A 20,256-nucleotide genomic window follows, 5' to 3' on the forward strand; every position below is an offset into this window, starting at 1 on the left:
TTTGTAATAAAGATTATATTGTAAAAAAACTAAATTTTCAGGTGCTAGGCCATGCTGAAAGTAATCTATAAAGCACTATACTAAAATATTTCAAGGATCATTTTATAATTGGAATTTTAATTTAAAAATAAACAACAAAAAATATATATCTCTTTTCTAATATTAGTCGACATAATCCCATTTATATCCAAATATAGCAATCTCCTAGTTACAATTTTCGCACACCTCTCCAGGATCCGGCTCCGGACCACATGCTTATATTTATTTGAACAGCGTCTTGCGTAATAGCATGTGCCCGTTTACGTTTAGATCGCGCGCGACGTCTTATCTGTGACGTAATTGCGGGCCCTCTGCAAACAATCCGTTTTTTGCACCCTTTATCACAGGAGCGCCGGCGAACTACATAAAAGCCGTGGAAATCCGTTCAGGACATACATTACACGTAACGCGGCGAACTGAGCGTAACCGCGCCAAGCCTGACCCGAAACGTTCGATTTTTAAAATCCATAGATTTCGTTTATTTTAGTGTTATGTGCCAGTGATATTAGACTGATATTAATCTGTGTACCAAAGAATATTTATTAGCTGTGATATAATTTATGACATCAAAGATGATAGATAATTGTGCATTGTGCAGTGGATGTTCGAAGGCGCCAAGGATGAAAATTAATTATTGTAAGTAAATTCAATCGAAATTATTTTTTATTGAACATTAAAGCAATCGTATTGAATAATTATACTCTTCTTTAGACATTATCGATTTTCCTCTATACATAAATAGTCTTATCCTGAATATTACAAAATCGATTAACAAATGAAATAATTTGTTTCCGATAATATCGCTAAAATGGGTCTAATTTTTAACAAAAATGTTTTACGGTTTTTTCTTGTTATAACATAAATATTATATTACAATAACTAAACACGTTACTATACTCTGAGCACAAAGCCATAAACTTCCACAGAATACAATCATAAAGTTAACGTTGAACTTATACTATTGTAATTTTTTTGACACTCCCCTACTCTGTGGCATTAACAGCTAACTGATGGAGCTTTAGAACACAGCGAAGAGCTCAAAAGTCAAGTTTGATTTATATTGCGGCCGAAACACCATTTAGTTGCGCCGGCGCGGAAGCTGCATTTGCTTTACGGTAAACTTAAATTACTGAAACTATGTTTTGTTTTGAACAATACACAGTAAAGTTAACCTTATTAATCTTTGTTTTACCGCGATTTTGAAAAAATATTGAAAAGTATTGATGAGTAATATTAGAGACACGACACCGCTCTTGTAGGCTTTCAGACAATTTCCACAATGACGTGGTGTTCGGGAAAATTTGGGAAATCCGTGACTCATTGCTGAGACATTGCTAACATTTTCGTTACACTTCGATGCAATTTGTCGATTGTTCGATTGTAACAATTACAATACAGATAGTACGCGCTATAAACACTACTATAAAACTTTACCTTAAGATCTCTTAAGGCTCTCAGAGGGTTCTCCAAGCATACTTAAGGCTACCCATTTTGGTACCACGCATTTTCACAACCCACCACAGATGAAGAACAAATTCTTTCTCTTTCTTTCTTAAAACCTCTTAACCGCGAGATACACAATACATATCCCGTTCGTTCCCATAATTATCTCATAATTCCTATGTAACTATAAAAAATCAGTGTCTCCAGTCGTCAGTATTCAATCTTCATCCATCGCCAATCAAAAGATTCCTCCATTCGACAATTAACCATTATTACTTTCAACAGATAACATTTTATATTCACGTCACAAGACACCGTAAAAACCTGGCGATTCGTTTGAGTAAACGCTGAACACAATCGCCGACCGGAAAGCCTCTACTTAAGCTAATTACAAACTTATTTTCACATAAAAACTCCTAATTGACGAAAGCTGTGTCATCATGTCACAAGACGGAATGGTGGGAATCTCCAGCACCATAAAAACCCTTGTTACCATGATATACTAATTAATATTGGGATAGATAAAACACTTTGCATTTGCGTTTTTAAAACTTATCGTCATAAACGTTCTTAGTACGTGCGTAACATCACTGAAGCAACCTATATTACTATGTATAACCCTCATACGTATCACAGATTATCTATGAAAATGAGGCTTTCATACAACTGTCAAAATTTCATATTTCAAAACCCCAAATGTCATTGGTGAATTATCTAAAGATAATCCTTCATTTGCAGGATTTTTAAATTGACAAATACAAAATATTAACATTTTCCCTTACCTATTCATTCCCATAACCTAGGAGTTCAGGAATCAGGACTCTCATTCGAATTCTTCGCAATAAACACGACTTATCCAGAGCTAGATAGATATTCGGTAGTGGGCTGATTTGAATAAAACATTGTCAAGCAAAAAATTACTAGTAAAATCTAAAATTTGTATCATTTTTTGTAACATTTACGTTTACCATAATGGTCGAGTATTATAGATTTAGAATAGATAGTAACATATACTGTAGATATAGCATTATATATAATGTGGTAAACTTTAATAAATAACCTGCATTCCACCTAATACAGTAATTCAATACATACATGTCTCCTTGTTAACCGGACAAAAAACGTGTCAATGTAAATAAACCAGGAACACACGAAGAATAAATGTAACCAGTACGGCAAATAATAATTTTGCATTTGTAACTTTTATGAGCACTGATCGCTGTCGCGGTAGACCTATCTTTTACTTTTTAGTTTGTTCACGTTTGGTCTTTGCCTTTTTTCAACGTGTTTGCTCGAGTCAGACTCGGATAAAAAGACGAAGTTATTGTATACCTTTGACCAAATATTTGTTTTATAATTTGAAGTTAACATTCCGTACTAAATAATTTAAGGATGCGGCTGAATGTAACTTTTCATATTATATATTATATCGAGTATGAAAAAAAATCTTTATAATATAGCAAAACCAAAAATCTTATGGAAAATAATAATTTTTCGCTGACATTGTATCTATAATAACATACTTGTTTAAATAATCAAATTAGCTATTAGCACCAAGTAAATGATATTTAAATCATTAACTATTATAACACAGTAGAATGAGTACTATATATTTATATATAATATATATTAATATCATAATTAATACTGGAATGTTATAATTATAACAGATATTTTTTGTTCCATATTTAAATTAATTATCAAATTCTATGATGTAACTTGACAGGCGGAGTAACAGGTGTTTTATTTGAATAGTAAAAAGTGTCGCTTGCTCTGTGTAACCGATAAAAAGTTTAGACTCATCGATGAATCAGCAATGTGGTCTAATAATTGCACAATTTAAGAAATCATAGATTTTCATGTGTATGTTTTATTATTCAATTAAATAAATAATACTCTCAATATCAAAAAAATAGACATCGAATAATAAAACTATAGATACTATTTCAAGTAGTTATAGTTAACTTTTCACCAGAAGACTTAACGACACTTTAAATCAAACGATTCACAAAACTATCTAGACATTTCACTTGTATTAATTATCATTGCTAATCGATCAAAACAGTATTTTATTAAATGTAGTGTAAACAAAACACTTTCTCTAGTTTGAATTACTACTTTAACGTATGTGAGTAATAGACATGACGTAACATGTGATTCAACAAATTAGAGTTATGAAATCGTTGAAAAATTTGAATTTCCGTGGGCGGCTAACCGACCCAAAGGAAGCCTTAGGGTCGGAGTTCGTAAGGGTTTTCGCATAGTCCGGCTATTTCATGTACGGTCCCGCATTTCGGTGCTCATTCAACGAGCGACGATTGCTCGTGCGCCGGCCTCGCACGTTCCGCGGTTACCTCGTATTGAAATGGTCCTGATAGACCCTTGTGACTAAGTGAACTGTGATTTCGCGTTTGCATGAATATGGACTTGGCTAAAGGATCTCCATCAATGCGTTGTTCATGGATGTCTTTTTAACTGGTGTGTTTTGTGTTTTAATTTTTTGGTGTCATTTGTGGGTAGAAAGGGTAGTATGTGTTTCGTTAAGTGGCGTAAAAAACGTTTTTCTTAATCGCTGTTTAATTTAGCTTAAGGTTTTTTTAAAGTTTAAATTACTGTAATAAAAATATTTGTAACATAAATAAGGAAATTCTAATTAGATCGCCACTTGAACGCGTTGTGAAATCTCAATAACCATAAGTACGTGTTAAGCGATTGTTATTGTAAAGACAGATGTATTGAATTAATTAATTCGTTTTTGGAAGTTGACGATACAAATTAAGAAAGAGTGCGGCTAAGCTGAGCCAGCGATTCGTGTGGGAATGTTCAACAAACGTCGGCGTTTCAAAGTAATTCCTTTGAAAGCGTCGATGACAATCGATTAGTTATATGTAAATATTATGTTTATTGCAATTAAAAATCCGTTGTTTACGTAGGCTCTAATTGCACTCACAATATGTAACAAAATCATAGTCCGGTTGACGATAAACAAATGGGAAATCCCCAGCTATCGCGTCATAGTCGCAGTACCTTAGTTTTCGTGGTAAAACATTGTTTGATCACAATTAATAGAGATAACGATCGGCCACAGAGTAAAAAAGTTGTTAGTAAAAATCACGTCGTATCGCAGTCCGACATCGAATCACACCTCCCGTTTTTTATCTACGTAAGGCTGTTTACTTAACATACATCAGATTGTCAACGACTCGAATTGACCTAATGATTCACTGACCATAAACCGCCGCTTATCCTCGTTTGACGTAACTATTGTAATAGGTACAGCGCCAGTTCCTCCATAATGTTTCACTTAATTATAACCTTTTACAATTTAATCGCGATTCTAGTTACTAGACAGACGTAATGTTACATATAAGTAATTATTTTACGGAGAATTTTATTCGGAATTTACCGCAAATATTGTTTGAAGAAACACTTATGTTTACAATTCAGAATAAATAGTCAGTTAATAATGTAAATGTGCACAGCGCTTGCGTTCAACACATCAAAGGCTAACTTTCTACGTTTTAGCACATCGGACAAAGCCTATCTCTTAAAAAGTTCGAAAACGTCGCTTTTAGAATTACGAGTCAGAGTACGAACATAAAATATGTTTTATGAGTCGGCGCAAAACATCAAAACCTCCAATAACAGTCGGACGATAAATCGAAAGAATAGTGCTCGCCATATTTGTGCAGTATGGGCCTGTCCTATTTGAAAATTAAAAAAACTCGTTCATCAGACATGAAAAATCACGTGCGTGCGCGAGGTAATAGCCGGTGAGAAAGTCGCTCGGAGATGAAGATTATACCTACGCTTTGTGCACATGGTAATAAGAGACGGAGATGCGCTTACTAAAATCACGGAGCTTATTATTTTTTATGTGACTCCCGTACGCTATGGGAACATGCCGGCACAAGTTTTACACAGTTTGATCTATTTGTAAGATGAACATGGTATGACATGTTAATCGCATTCAATTCAAATACAATTCGTACTCTTAAAATCTGGTTCTCAATAATGTTCATACTTCAATCTAATTTGTGGATATACAACAGACGATATAATAAACCAACAGATTACAACAAATAGTTTAACTATGTATTTAAGATAAGCCACAATTATTGCGGATTTTGTTTTAAAATTTAAAATTAGAATCGGAAGCCTTGATATAACGTTTTTTTTTTATTTTCAGGTTTTCCTAAAAGGCTATTGGTGGCTGTATCCATAATAGTAATAATAGCCATGTGTATAACAACGGCCGAAGCGCGTTCCGTGGAACACAGGCGGCGGCATCAGAAACGGCAGCCAGACATGGCACAACTTACCAAAGAGACGCTGAAAAGACCAAAAAATCCCACAGTAGAGAGCTATAAGAACGCAACGAGGAAAATTAAACACAAACTAAGAAATACGAAGAGGTTTTTCGACCAAGACAGGAAGTTGCTGAACGAGACGCGGGACTACAGGGATGGAATGCCGAGTTGGCTGCCAACAGTCAATTTTGTGGACATCCACTTCCATGACTACAGGATGACGAGGAAACCGGGGAGCTCGATCACGGAGAGAAAGGTAATATTTTTCATTCAGTTTTCTCTAGGATTAAGACGAAATATATGATGAAATTACGTGTGATAATCCTTATGGCGCGTGACATTTGAGACATTTAAACCATAATAGTTAAGTGTTTTTCTTATTCTTTTCTGTGATAATAATTGTATAAAAAAATGTAATTTATTTATTTACGGTCAAACCGTGTTATATAAGAGAAATGGTACATTAAAGGCATAAGTCAATAATAACTTTTTAATAAATAGTCGCTGCACAAAGACTAGCCTAATTTAAGACTAATAAGTAATTAACAAGCCTGAATTAAAAATGATATAACGCAAGAAAGAGACATTTAAACCACGATAGTTAAGTGTTTACTTAGCTTACTTAACAGATTTTATATAGCTTAATACATTGTGGTAATAATTCGCAGTCCAGCAAAAAATATGTTTTAAATTGCAACAAATATATTTAATCTACGAGTGACCGAGATATGCTAAATTAATGGGTATCAATTTTAAATCACAGCTTATGATTAGTTTGAGAGCATATTTGATGAGCTAAAGCACTGACAGTGTAATTACCAACGCCGACGATTCCGCGTCTGATGGGATGGACCAGCACACCCTCTTTTTGTTTTCTCACTGTTTTTACAAGATTTTTAATTTATTTTTGCCTTATTTGAGACAATGAATCCTTTGAGGCTGTACCGTTGCAACTTAAATGAGGTTTCGCCGGACCAAATTACATATGGCGGCCTTTGTGCCCCGTTTATTTACTTCACATTGTACTTAAGGGCAATAACGATAAGCAAAGCCTTAATCTTTAACGCCGCGCTTGATTTAAAAATTTGTTCGGATCAAACATTGTAATTTTAGAACGGCTGGCATTTGTCTAATTAATTTATTATTTATTTTGACCGTGTTACGCGTATATAAGCGAAATTACATTAAATAAAAAACATATGTTAATAATTATTTTTTAATAAATAGTCTCTGCATAAAGTCACAATTTAAAGTAATTTAAAACAAACCTGAATTAAAAATGATACACTTACCACTATATAACTTAAGAATAGCGTACACGCATACTAATTCGAATAGTTTCTTCCATTTCAATCTACTGAGATTGAAAAGGCAAATCAATAATGCTTAATGACCGCAAATAAATGTCGGATTGTTGAAATACAATAATAAGCGAGGGAAAAAGTTCATGTTAGGCTGGTGGCGCGTGAATCTGAAGCTTCCAGCTAGGGGTCTAAGTAGCCAGTTAAGTGTTTCGAAGAAATTTGCATAGATGGATCCTGCACGCGATCTGTAAATGCCAACAACTTATTTAAACTAAAGTTTCGCTCATTACAATGTAACTTATTTTTCTCCTTAGTATTGTGTCTATAAGCTTTGCAATTTACATGATAAGTCATCGTAAGGGAATATTGCCTCTGTAAATAACAACACATTACCGGCAATAAAAACTCTAAACGATTAAATCAACAGCTTTATTTGCAAGCGGATTTGATAATTAAAAGCTCAACCTAAGCTTTGCTTTGTTTATATTCGACCCGTATCACCTCGACGTCCGTCGTTCCACAACTGAGCGTTTTTTAAGGCAGTTTTTGCCGCGTACCACCATGTGGAACCAGCTTTCCTCTGAAGTATTTCCGAACCAATTTGACTTAGAGTCCTTCAAAAATGCGTACCAACTCTTAAAAGGCCGCTACGCACTAGTAAGCCCTCTTTCAAAATTTTACTGCAACTAATAATAAAACGCATCATACATCTAAAAAACATCATAATCGATACTATATATACCAAGTACCAAGGTTCTATGTTTTTTAATATTCATAATTCCACCTCCACTTTAAATATCCATTGTAACGGATCTTTCAAAGCTTTATTATTTACCGAACACACATCTGGACTGCGACTTTCTATTAGGTATGCATAATGGACACCCACTAATTGGTACACAAAAGTTAAGTTAGACAATACTGCAGTGTCGAATGTCCTTGTAAACAAAAAGCCTTGCCCAGTGCGGTCATAAATAATCTTCTAACACACAAGTGATGAGTCTTATATGTGACTGAATTAATTCTTGTGTATATTTCGACAGTCCGTCAATGCGTGACCACTTAAGAAAATTAAATATTTAACTTTGGGCAAAGGAAAGCGTTATTCAAGTGCGTTCGTTAACTTATTAACGATTTGAAAATTAAACACTTAGGCGGAGGGCTCTCTAATGAATATTGAAGAATGCACACAAACTTGACAATAATTAGGAGGAATATTTTACTTACTTTGAATTTGATATGAATTAACTAAGGCCATTACATATTAAGATATTTACTAACGCTAGCAACCATAATCGTTATAATTTAGTCAATTTACTTTATATCATATCAATCAATCAGAAATCACACTATCTAATAGGGAAAACAGTACGAAAATTCGCTACTTTTTTAAGGTAATTACGTTCATACAGTTAGACGAACTTTGGTGACTTATTTTATTTTAGCATAAATGTTGCATTAAGTCTCACTGCGAAACTAAGCTACTATGCGTATTGTCTCTGTTCTGAGGGTTAAATAATCGCGTCGTAAATAAGGATTATGTATTTCAGCTATGTAAAGGGCAGACATTCCTCTAACACGGCTTTCGCGTCGACGCAGAATGTTTGTACAGTATTTACGATTTAACAAAACAACATGAAATGTTAAAAACACATTATTTGTCCAAGTGAGACTAATGTGGACTTACGATTCCGGCGCGACGCGTTTGTCTTCGACACGTTCTCGGTTTAAGTTCAGCTTAAGCGAAAATACGGCGCATTGTCGGGCCAGTTTTATCCTAAGTATTTGCTGGACTCTCGACGCTTTTATTAGCACTCGACAATTTCTCCCTTCACAATGCTCTCATCTCAATGGTTTTATGAAGCGTAAAATAATCATCCCTATTATGGGTTTAAGAATTGTGTAACTTTCTTTGTTAAAACTAAGGTTAATGCGTGAATTGGATTAGAATTTGAATCATTTTAACAGCACTTATCAAAAGGCTACAAGCTCCCAAACACGTATTCAAACCTTTTTTTATTGTTAGCTTATATTATGTGCTAAACAGTGGTAAGTGGAAAAATAGTACACAAGAACAGAGTTCCCCTTAATAGAGACTGTAATTTGTGTTACTGGACACTTTTGTTGAAAATCCTTTTTAGTAAATTAGTTTTATATTACTTATAAGTCTTAAGCTAGATTGTAATGTTGAATTGTGTCTATGTGCAAAGACAATTCATAAAACTAGCTTTAAATGTATATTCAAACATTCACTCTAACTGACCCTGATCACACTTGGCGTTATGATTCAGAACTCACGTCCCGAACCACAAGTGGCGCTTCGTCTAGTCTGAGTCCCCGTTCCGGGAACGATGAATGAGATGATTTCATTCATTCACCGACTATTTTCCTGAAACAGTTACTCACTGTTATGACCAGTGTTTCAGACAGTGACATAATTAATTACTTAATATTTCCGCTCGGAATTCCATTTTAATTACTAATCGTAGTCATTTGCTATTTCACGCTAAATTTGGATTTTATGAACACTTATAATACTAGATACTATATTTTCGTATAAAATAACTAATAAATAAAATAAAATTTGTGATTTTCCGCACAATAATATTATATTTAGTCATGCGTGGAAAAATAATGAGTGATGCGTTACTTGTCTTCATTCGTTATCTGTAGCCTTCCTCTATAAGCTAAATAGGCAAATTAATAAATTTATTGACAAATTATTAATTTTTCAATCTGCACCAGCAGTTCCTTCTAAACTCGTTAAATCATCAAAACTATCAGATTTTGAACATTTGTTATTTGATTTATCAAACATCATGATAAAATAAATATAATCTAATATGAAAAAAGTTATATTAATATACACGTGTCAAAATGGCATACTTGTAAAAATAGTACATTGTTATAGTGGCAGGGAAATATAGAATATAAAAACGCTAATCTTGCAAAATGACAAAAACATAATACAATTGTAACCGGTTGTTCCTGTCTACCGACTTCTGTGGACATCTATCATAGCTGTTAGGGTCTACTATGTTATTGTCCTAGGTCTGATTTATATATACATTTAATAGATTGCGTGGAAAATATATAAATAAGATTGTCATTAAAATATAGTTAACGAATTACTTAGGTTGACGACCTTTTTCATTGTCCGTTGAGTGAACTGCCAAAAGTTCTATTTTAAAGCTTTAAATTAATTTAAAAACAAAACAATTGAACTTTAAGCTAAGGCAATACAAAAATTTGTTAAAAGCATGGCTGGATTGACAACATGAGAAAACAAGATTTGATTCTCGAATTCTTTTCAGGACAAAGATGTTAAAAAAACTTTTACTAAAAAAATTCAATATTCATTTTGATATCGTCAGATAAAATAATATTCAACTTTCGTCCTATTACAGTATAGTACATAAAATATCGATTGAGACATGAATAAATCCATTTGAAATCGTGATGATGTAAATATAGATAAAACAATAATTATTAATTGTTGAATGTCCTTCCTAATCCATAGACGATTAACCTTATGTCATATCTCGATATACCATTCAGGTTGCCAGTTATTAATAACAACTTAAATAACAACCTAGTAATACCATTTTAAATCTTCAGAATCGAGTATTAAAATAATGTAGCTTTATATTATTATTACTATTTTGATTTACAATAGTAAATAGTAATTGGTTTTAAGAGGCGTCAAATTTCAATGAAAGTTCTTACTTATAACAAATAATAAAATCATGTATCGCTGTCGATGATTTTTACTAACAAAAGCCATTTATACAACGTTTGAGACTGAATGCATTCCAATAGTTACACGGATCAAGACACTGGATCACGAGGCCTCGACACCAATTAGCTGCATCGTTAAATATTCACGATAAAGGGCTTTATACGCACACATTGTCAATGTATCATAACTTAATAATTTACTAGAGAATCATTCCGAGGCAAGCCTTAGGCTGGCTTGAACTCTAATAATTACAACTAAACTAAATTTTTTACAACTGTACCGCACTCCTTATGTACTGCACTTTAATCTACTAAATCACTAAATCAGTGGCGCTACAACCTCTTTAGGTCTAGGCCTCAGCCTCCTGTGCCTGACACACCCCGTCGACTTTTTGGGTCTAAGACATTTCGGTTTCCTCACGATGTTTTCCTTCACCGTTCGAGCGAATAAATGCGCACATAGAAAGAAAGTCCATTGGTGCACAGCCGGGGATCGAACCTACGACCTCAGCGATGAGAGTCGCACGCTAAAACCATTAGGCCAATACTGCTGTAAAAGTCTCAGTTCTTCATTATTAAATTTATTTCTCCTTTGTTACAGTTCACCTATCTGATGCCGAAACTGTACAAGACCCTGCGCGAATACGAATTACTCTTTAGAAGACTGCGCAACGTCCAAGTAAACCTATCCGACGACCCGTTCAACAACTACGTTGCTTTACGGGAGAAGATCCTTGACAACACGATAAACAGACTCCGTAGCACAATGGCGGAGATAACTGAGAACATGGTGGCTGTGAACATGCCAGAACCGTCGTTCGACAAAACCAAGATCAAACTCGAAACATTGGAGATGAAAGTTGACGCAACGCAATGTCTCAAGAACGACTATATTGCGTTTAGAGGTTACGGAAACTTACTGAATAACTGGTATTCGGAGTTCAGATGTCCACTCAGTAAGAAGGACAAGAAGTGCGCCGCATATCACGCGAAACTGCGAGAGAAGAAGGGCAACAAGCGATTTAGGAATAGAAGTTGAAGATTAGGTTATTTGCTCTCTGACGTTTACTGAGTTGCTCGAATTTCGTTGATTAAGTATTGGGTACTCGCTCTGTGATATTTAGTATTCTGTAGTTAGTGATTTTAATTTATTGACTAAGATAAGTATGTTAGTTCCTTTTCTATCTGTATTGTCTGTCCTTATTTATTTTTCTTTGTGAATTTCACAAATATCTCAACTAGTATTACTAGGCTGATAAGCTTTAGAAAAGACTTTTAGACCTATTCATGAGGCGCGAATGGCTTGTAATTGTGTACGTCTGAAAATGTCAAAACATTCAACTATTTACGGCGCTTATGAGTAAGATATAGTAATAAGGTGCTTATTTATGTTAATTTAAATGTACTGTCAGTGAAATCAGTGACTTTTTAGTATCGGCACTTTAGTAAATTTTAGTATTTAGAGGAAAAGTTCGCGCAAGTTTTTCTTGCCTATAACCAAAAAGCAACCCCTCCTAATAACTTTTGCTAAGTGCCGGTGACTTTATCAGCTACACACATAATATTATTGTTAATATTTTCATCCCAAATCTGTGTAAATGATTTGTAATTTTTACAATTTAATATGTTTTATACATGTGATGTTATAATACATTTATATTTCTTTATGTAATATTTTTTGATATCCGAGTATATGTTGATAGTATGTGTAAGTACCATGTGAACTACAAGATTGTAAATAATTACAATAGAATTATATTTTTGTATTATTTATTGACAAAATAAACTAATCGATGCTGATATTTTGTAGTTTTTATTTATCCAATATCAAAAAACAATATTGAGAAGTAAATACAAATGTGATTCTTGCAAAATAACACGATATATCTGGACTATTTGAATGGCTTTAACTTAAAGGTAGTAAGTTAAAAGTAAGTAAGTTGAATAATTTTCTTCTTAATTTTACACAACCAAAATTTTCAGAAATACAAATACATTTCATACATAAATTACGAAATAAATTCTCTTTTCAAGTGCATGGAACCAACCAAAATGCATAAAAAAATATTAAACAAGAATTATTAGTATTGATTGGTCTCGGAAGTAATACAAACCCAAAATCGTCAAGTGTTCATTGATTTCCTTTGTGCTTTCAAAATGACCAACCCAGATATACAAAGATATTGATGATTATAGTCATACACGTTGACTTTTGGCACTGTCATCTAAACATTACAGTAATGAGACCTTCATATCCAGTATATATATATTAATACATTATTTATTTATTTACAGAAATACATACATTATCCCTACAGACAGATAATATCGAAAAAATACAATATAATAAAGTATATAATATTAAATACATAATATAAACAATATCGCTACTGTGAATTCACTCTGCGAACATATAAATATGTCTATCGTGTCGAAGACAGATTTCAGTAGGCACAACGGCTTTGTTAACGAGGATCTGTGCAACAGACTGGTTCTGGCCCTTGGTTTCCAAAACAACAAACTACCTTGGCCTTCGGCGTCGCACATATCCCATAGGTACATTCAAATTCATAGAGTAAACTTGGGTTGCACACCACGCCCTGAGAGACTTTTAGTATATAGTAGGCCCAATCCTAAGACAAATAATGTTGGGTACATTATCGTTTAATACATTTCATTCAACGAGACCAATGCAAATCTAATTCATTTGACAACGATCATATAGATCGGTTCACGAGCTACACTTAAACATACACAAGAAAATAACCGCCACTTTAGGGTTTTTTGAAATCGTTTCAAATTATATTTTCAAGTTTCATTGGTGCATTTGGACAAAGAGATTTTATAATATTAGTCCGATAAAATAACAATATTTCATTAGTGGGTACTAAGTGTAAAAAAAATCGAGTTAAAATAACTTTTATTTAGATAAACATCGACTTATATTGTCTTAATTAATAAAAAAGTAATCATTGTTATCAATATAAATTTTAGTTTTTGAGACATTCGTGAACAAGCATACAAAATGTAGCAGTCGTGCTTTTAGCCAAACAGATCATCATGTTCAAATAATATCATATAAAGGCCAAACTATTTATTTATTTTACAAAATAAGCTACCATAACAAATTACTACAATGCGGTAACTAGTTACACATACATCACTTCTTTTCCGAAGTTTGTTAAAAAGTAAAAGGATGTTTACTGAAAAAGTAAATTCCTAATAAATATGGTATTCTTTATAATGGTAATTTTCACAACTTAGCATCACTAACGCCATCTATTCTTTAGCTAGAAAAGTTCGAATGTATGGCTCACCGTAACCATCAAAGCACGACGCATAAGGTAAACATTTTGATAAAAAGTTTCTAAGGCCTACGAAAGATGGCGCTTTACGCAATCAAGTAATACACTATTAATTAGAGATTATAGATGGCACTTGAGAAGTGTTGTGAGTTAATTAATAAATTATTCTGAATTTATAAAGAAATCTTTTCCATGTTTCTATGTTAATTTCTTAACGTTGAAGTAATTATCACGCCATCTTTTGTTACGTAGCCATATGAGGTAACAAAGGAAACTTTCTAAAAATAACTATAGCCAATAGATGTCGCTAATAATATTTAAATATGTTGTTCTAAACAAATTGCTTTAAATATCTGCTTTGAACTGATCTCCGTGGCTACTACATATTATTGTACGTTTGATTTTGAACGATATTATGTTTAAATAAATTAAGAAATATTTTGTGTTTCCGTCTTATCTGTTATCCGTAACATAATGCGTGATAATATTATTAAGTAAGCTATAAAATTGATCCCAAACTATTGTAAGTTTCTCAACAAATATAGACATATTTACAATAATGGACTTTTTATTATATGTGAAGCTTGCGTGTATATTTAAAAGTTCTATTCATTTATTTCCTTTAAGGAGATCCAGCTAGTGAACCTGACAAACACTAAAACGAATTGTACTTTTAGTAAAAATATGTATAAGAATCTTATATTTCTAGCCCGCCTAGAACACATGTTTTTCTTAATTGCTTTTATGAAGCAAACATTCCCTGCTTTCTGACCTGAAACAATGGTTTTCCCGGAAGTCGAAACTACTTCGAGTTTGATCCTCCTAGAGTTTTTTTATTCGCAGTGACTTACGCCTGATACTTTGCATTAGTGCGTGGCTAATGAATCTACTGCGGTCGGGTCGAATATTAATGAATCAATAAACCATGAAAATTAGGTTATTATTTTCTAAACATTTTCATACGCTCTATTAACGGCAATAATATCAAATATAAATTTAGACTAAAAAGGGTTTTTTCGTATTAATGTATTTAATATCCTTTTTTTATATTGAGTTGTAATCTTTCATTTTAAGGATCTTTGTATTACGTTTTCTTCATTCGAATTTAAAAGGCCGGCAACGCACTCACAACTCACAACTCGACATTGAGAGTGCAGAGGCAAAATATGAAAGATATTTTTATTTATTTATTTGCGGGCGGCCTTATCGCTAACAAGCGATTTCTTTCAGGCAACCCTAGTATGGAGCAATAAAAAAGAATCAACTGATTGTAAGTACAAGAAGTGAGTGGGTAAAGTACAAGAATTGCATAAATAATTACCATCAAATTATCAATAAAGTGAAATCTAAAAAAAATTATAATAAAAATATAAACAAAAATGTAAAAGCTAACCCTAGGGTAAATGAGTCACAATTAATATATTTAAGTAGCTAATTATGAGGCAGAAGATAAATGATCAAAAAGATTTTTAAATAAATTAAAACACTACGTTTACATGAAAGATACTACGATACGATACTATGTGAAAGAATGAAAGGTGTTCTAAGATTTTAAAGTTTTAGATTTCCAAAACTTAAAAGAAGAAGAAATATATATTTTTTTTAATTTATTTCCTCGATTGTAAAAACACGTGGCATTTTAATTTACAATTTGTCATTTGAGATTTCAATAAATTATTTTGCCTATAATTTAAAATACTAATATTTCATAAATTCTCTTAACGAAATTTTAATTTTAAATTGTAATTCAATCATATAATTCTCACTCTCTCTCAATCGGTCTCAATCGCTCTCTCTTCCTTTTCTTCGACAAAAACGCTGCACATCTTCGGGACGTCCCGTAAAAAATTTACCCTCATGCGCCTAAAGAAGTTTTACTTCAAAAATAATAATCATATGCTATGATGGCAAATCAAACAATTCGATCGCAATGAAACGTTATCTTTGCCGCCACCGCGGTGCAATATTGCGTCTGTACTGATAGAAAGTCGGCGCTTGCTTACTCAACCCCCAGTTGTTGACAGGCCTCCGTTGCTGCACGTTGCTTGATGCAAATGTAAATAGTATAGTTGCAAAATGAGTGTCAGTGCCAGGATTGTCTCCGCGTGTCTTCTTGTTACGTTAATCACGGCTGTTCCGGTACAGAAGGGTGAAAATGGTGCGTATTTCTTTTTAGAATTTTTATCGTTGGAAAACTGGTAAGAATCACGGGAAATTTACTTTTCTAGGAACTGAATTGATCAGGAAATTTTGTTTAAAATTTTTAAAAATTTAAATGTTTGGATAATATATCCTTCTATCTCGATATTTAATATAAACTCCTAAATAAGTTTTAATAGATTTAACGAAAGATTTAGACAATGTCAATGTTGTTTAAAATATTATTATGTGTTAATGTCCATAGTTTTAGATGGCAAAAAGGACTTATTTATTAATAACATAAATAAGTCCTTACTTCTCTATTATACCAGTTAAATGACATAAGAGTCTAAGAATAAAAAATAAATGGTTTTTTGGCATACGAGATTATCATTAAACAGTGACGATATGCAGATTTATCTAACTTAACTTATATAAAAATTTATGTAACAAAACGATTTTTTTAATAATTCATTAACAAATAATTAATATTCTAGAAAAAAAAAATTTGGCTATGTACCCCGAGAAATTGAACCAATTAATAAATGTTTAGTTTACTATGAATATTAATTAATTATTCAAAAATTAAATAAATATTTTAAAGCAATGCCTTGCCCAACCGCCCTACAGTACAAAATAATTAAAGAAAAATGTCGCAAGGGTTGAATTGGCAACAATTACGCTCGTTGTTAATTTTCACGCGAACGAAATCTGTCGTCGGCACTCACCAATGACAATGACCTACTGTGCGGCTTTAGTTCGATTACTTTAAGCGTTTAAGCTAATTTTTACTACCAAAATGTTATTATTAAAATTTATCACAATATAGCTTACAATCATTACTTGTATGTCGTATTTGTAAGCATTTTATTACATTTATACAATTTATAGATGATGATGATAGATGTTTTATATAGAATAAAATTTAAAAATATACAACTTTGTATATACTGGGACGGCTAAAGCTAAATGAAATATACAGAATATACAATATTTTCAATAAACCTATTTTATAGACATACATATGTAACTATGTTAGTCATTGAATGAGAGCACTGCAGACTAAAAAGCTTTTTTAAATACTAGCAACCCATCCCGGCTTCGCACGGGCAACAGTAACTTGATAAAACTTGAACAATTATATACCTATACCTTCCTTGAATAATTCTAGATAAAAACCGCAATAAATTCCGTGCAGTTTTTGTGTGTATCGCGAACAGACATACAGATAGGTGAAGAACTTTTTTGTAATATAAAAGTTAGGCATAATCAAGCTCTTCATCATTTCCCTATCAGAATTCGTATGAAACGTCGTTTAACCGTTTTATTTCCAACTTTGAAAATACCACCAACAAAAACTTTAAATTTTTCAGGATAATCAATATGTCACACACAAATAACGTGGATTTAAGTAAAAGACTTTTCAAAATCAGGACCAGCGATTACCTCTTACCTTATTATCGATTACCTCACAAACTTTTCCTCATTGTATCAGTATAAATCTTAGTGCTGATATATTAGTCGTTTAATGTACGAAAGAACCTTATTTAGTAGAATTTACTCCTATCCCTACTCTTTGGTATTAAACTAACATACCTGGCTTCGTATAGCTGATATTTTTTTTAAATATTAAGAAATAAATCTAGCCTATATTCTAAATTCGAATGGTGAAAGAATCGTCTCAAACTTTCCTCATTATTAGTAACAATAAACGTTATAATTTCACAAACCCGTAAAAAATTTAACAACTATAACGGCCTAACAATAAAACAATGTAGTTAACAAATTACGCATATTGAAGTTTTCACTATCCAAGGCTCCTTATTCCTAATGTTGCTTAATTGTCTAACCGGTGAGCAACAATGGAAGCCAAGGTAAATGCTCACTGCTCGATTTTTCAACAGCATTGTTTGAATTGTCGTTATAGAACGGAACCACTCACTTCGGAAGAGTTTCTTCATATGGTTCAAGTAGGGTTTTAGAAATTATAATTACATTACCAATGGTTGGGGCAGATACCTCTTTTTCATCAATCTATCAATGTAAAACAATATTGTTTCGCCGAGATCGAACTCGGGTCCTCCGAGCTGTACCTTCGCTATGTACCACCACAGAGCATCAATTATATTCAAAAAAGAAAATGACTTATTCGTTCTATTACCCGTTCATTAAAACTTAGATTTTTCTTATTATATTACCTTTTAATTTCATAGTAGGGGAAGGTGGGGACCCTTCGTACGGTTTTCACATTTTATTTTTTAAATTTTTTCTTTTTCCATGAATCAATCACCTGATAGCTTAAATTTATAGTCTAACTATCTGAGATTCAAATAAAAAAATGACAAAGGATTTCATCCGATGTTTCAACCATAATTATGATTTAAACTAAATCTGGAATACGTACGAATCTGCCCCATCAACGGGGCACCTTCGTACAGTGTTGGGAGTACCTTCTTACGCTGTGGGGTAGTTCAAAATTCATTTATTAGCAATGAAATTAAACACAAAAATAAAGATATAACTTCTATTAAACAAAAATAAAATACTTTTCTTATGTAAAACAAAATTTAATTAGTTAGGTATCTTAAATTTAGAATTACATTTTTTACTCTTTGGTGTGGTGTCCAAATATGTATATACAGTCCACTACTCTTACTTAGTTAAAATAAAAGTGTCATACGATTCGCACGTGTTATTATTGCAGTTTATTTAATTTCAAGACCCTCAATCAATTAGTGATCAATTCTCAACTATAACTCCTTAACATATGGTCCTTCGAGCCGGATAACATCGCTATTGTTCAATAGTTGGCGAACAGTGAGAACAATAGATGCTCACATTCCTAAGCGATAAGGGATAGTTGGAAGGATTTTTGTGTGATCAGTGTTTCATTACAGTGTTATAATAACATTATAAAAGTGAAATTAACCTATAAAAACGAAATAAATTACGTTATATACACACCATACTGTGAAGTACTATTACGTTGGGCTGTGTTCAGTTTTTTCAGTGGGTCTGAGTAATCGGATAATTACGAACTACGCTCAAAGTCATAGTGTACGATGGAGGGTCTTTTTGAGTATCAATTTAAGTTGTTGGAGACATTAAGAAGTGCAGAAAAGAATTATAGGAAATCACCGAAAGACAGAATAAAAATATCATATATAGAAACTCGATTAGAAGTGTTAGAACAATTATGGCGGGACTTTAAGGAAGGACACAAAAGTTTAATTTTAAAAATATCTAAAGATGAAGAAAAGGAAAGTAGCTATTTTAAAGGAAACTTTAGTGATATTTTTGATGAGCTATATATTCAGTACAAGTCCACTATGAAGGAGGACTTTCAAAACTTAACCAAACAGTCTCCTTTATCACATACCTCAATAGCGGGTGGCGACGAACAGAGGTCATTAAATGATATTAAATTACCGTCAATACAAATACCGAAGTTTGGAGGTAAATATGAAGAATGGACAACTTTTTATGACTTATTTTGCTCCTTGATTCATAACAACAAGTCTTTAACGCCGGTGCAAAAACTACATTATCTAAAAAGTAATTTATCGGGTGACCCAGAACTATTAATACGCAACTTTTCGACTACGGACGCAAACTACGATGAGGCATGGAACCAGTTAGTGAAACGATATAATAATAAGCGGTTGAATTGCTATGCAATTTTAAGAACATTATTTTCACAGAAGGGTATATGTACGGAGACATCGAGTTCAATCAAACAATTGGTAGACACTACGTCGGTATGTTTAAAAACGTTGCAAAATCTCGGTGTTAAAACCGACACTTGGGATATGATTATTAATTATTTAGTAATATCAAAGATGGACAATGAATCGATAAAGAGATGGGAACAACAACTTAGTTTGAGTAATACCGAATTACCTACTTGGGCAGAACTGCGGGATTTTCTAGAAGCTAGATTTCGATCGTTAGAAATGATAGACAGTCACAGAGTGAAAT

General features: G+C 32.8%; 2 protein-coding genes across 3 annotated transcripts in view; both read left to right on the top strand.

Annotated features, from left to right (window-relative positions):
• Window positions 1-465: 465 nt before the first annotated feature.
• Window positions 466-12,636, top strand: LOC125052708. Of its 2 annotated transcripts, none has more exons than XM_047653697.1 (3): window positions 466-675; window positions 5,672-6,048; window positions 11,436-12,636. In XM_047653697.1, the coding sequence occupies exons 1-3, from the start codon at window positions 600-602 to the stop codon at window positions 11,871-11,873; spliced, it is 891 nt and encodes a 296-aa protein (XP_047509653.1). In that variant the 5' UTR covers window positions 466-599; the 3' UTR covers window positions 11,874-12,636. The 2 variants fall into 2 exon arrangements, with proteins under 2 accessions (XP_047509653.1, XP_047509654.1); XM_047653698.1 differs by lacking the exon at window positions 466-675 and adding an exon at window positions 3,778-3,960.
• Window positions 12,637-16,133: 3,497 nt separating this feature from the next.
• LOC125052378 overlaps window positions 16,134-20,256 on the top strand; it is a 55,176-nt gene continuing 51,053 nt past the window's right edge. Inside the window, exon 1 of the mRNA XM_047653188.1 lies at window positions 16,134-16,297. Coding sequence (XP_047509144.1) covers window positions 16,216-16,297 — 82 coding nt within the window. The 5' untranslated portion in view covers window positions 16,134-16,215. The remainder of the gene's footprint in view (window positions 16,298-20,256) is intronic.

This window comes from Pieris napi, chromosome 9 (assembly GCF_905475465.1).
Source record: "Pieris napi chromosome 9, ilPieNapi1.2, whole genome shotgun sequence".
Taxonomy (NCBI): Eukaryota; Metazoa; Arthropoda; class Insecta; order Lepidoptera; family Pieridae; genus Pieris; species Pieris napi.

Coding starts and splice junctions, on each gene's coding strand:
- LOC125052708 (XM_047653697.1), top strand. CDS start 600: ATGACATCAAAGATGATAGATAATTGTGCATTGTGCAGTGGATGTTCG. Junction 676..5,671: donor AAGGATGAAAATTAATTATT/GTAAGTAAATTC, acceptor TTTTATTTTCAG/GTTTTCCTAAAAGGCTATTG. Junction 6,049..11,435: donor GCTCGATCACGGAGAGAAAG/GTAATATTTTTC, acceptor CCTTTGTTACAG/TTCACCTATCTGATGCCGAA.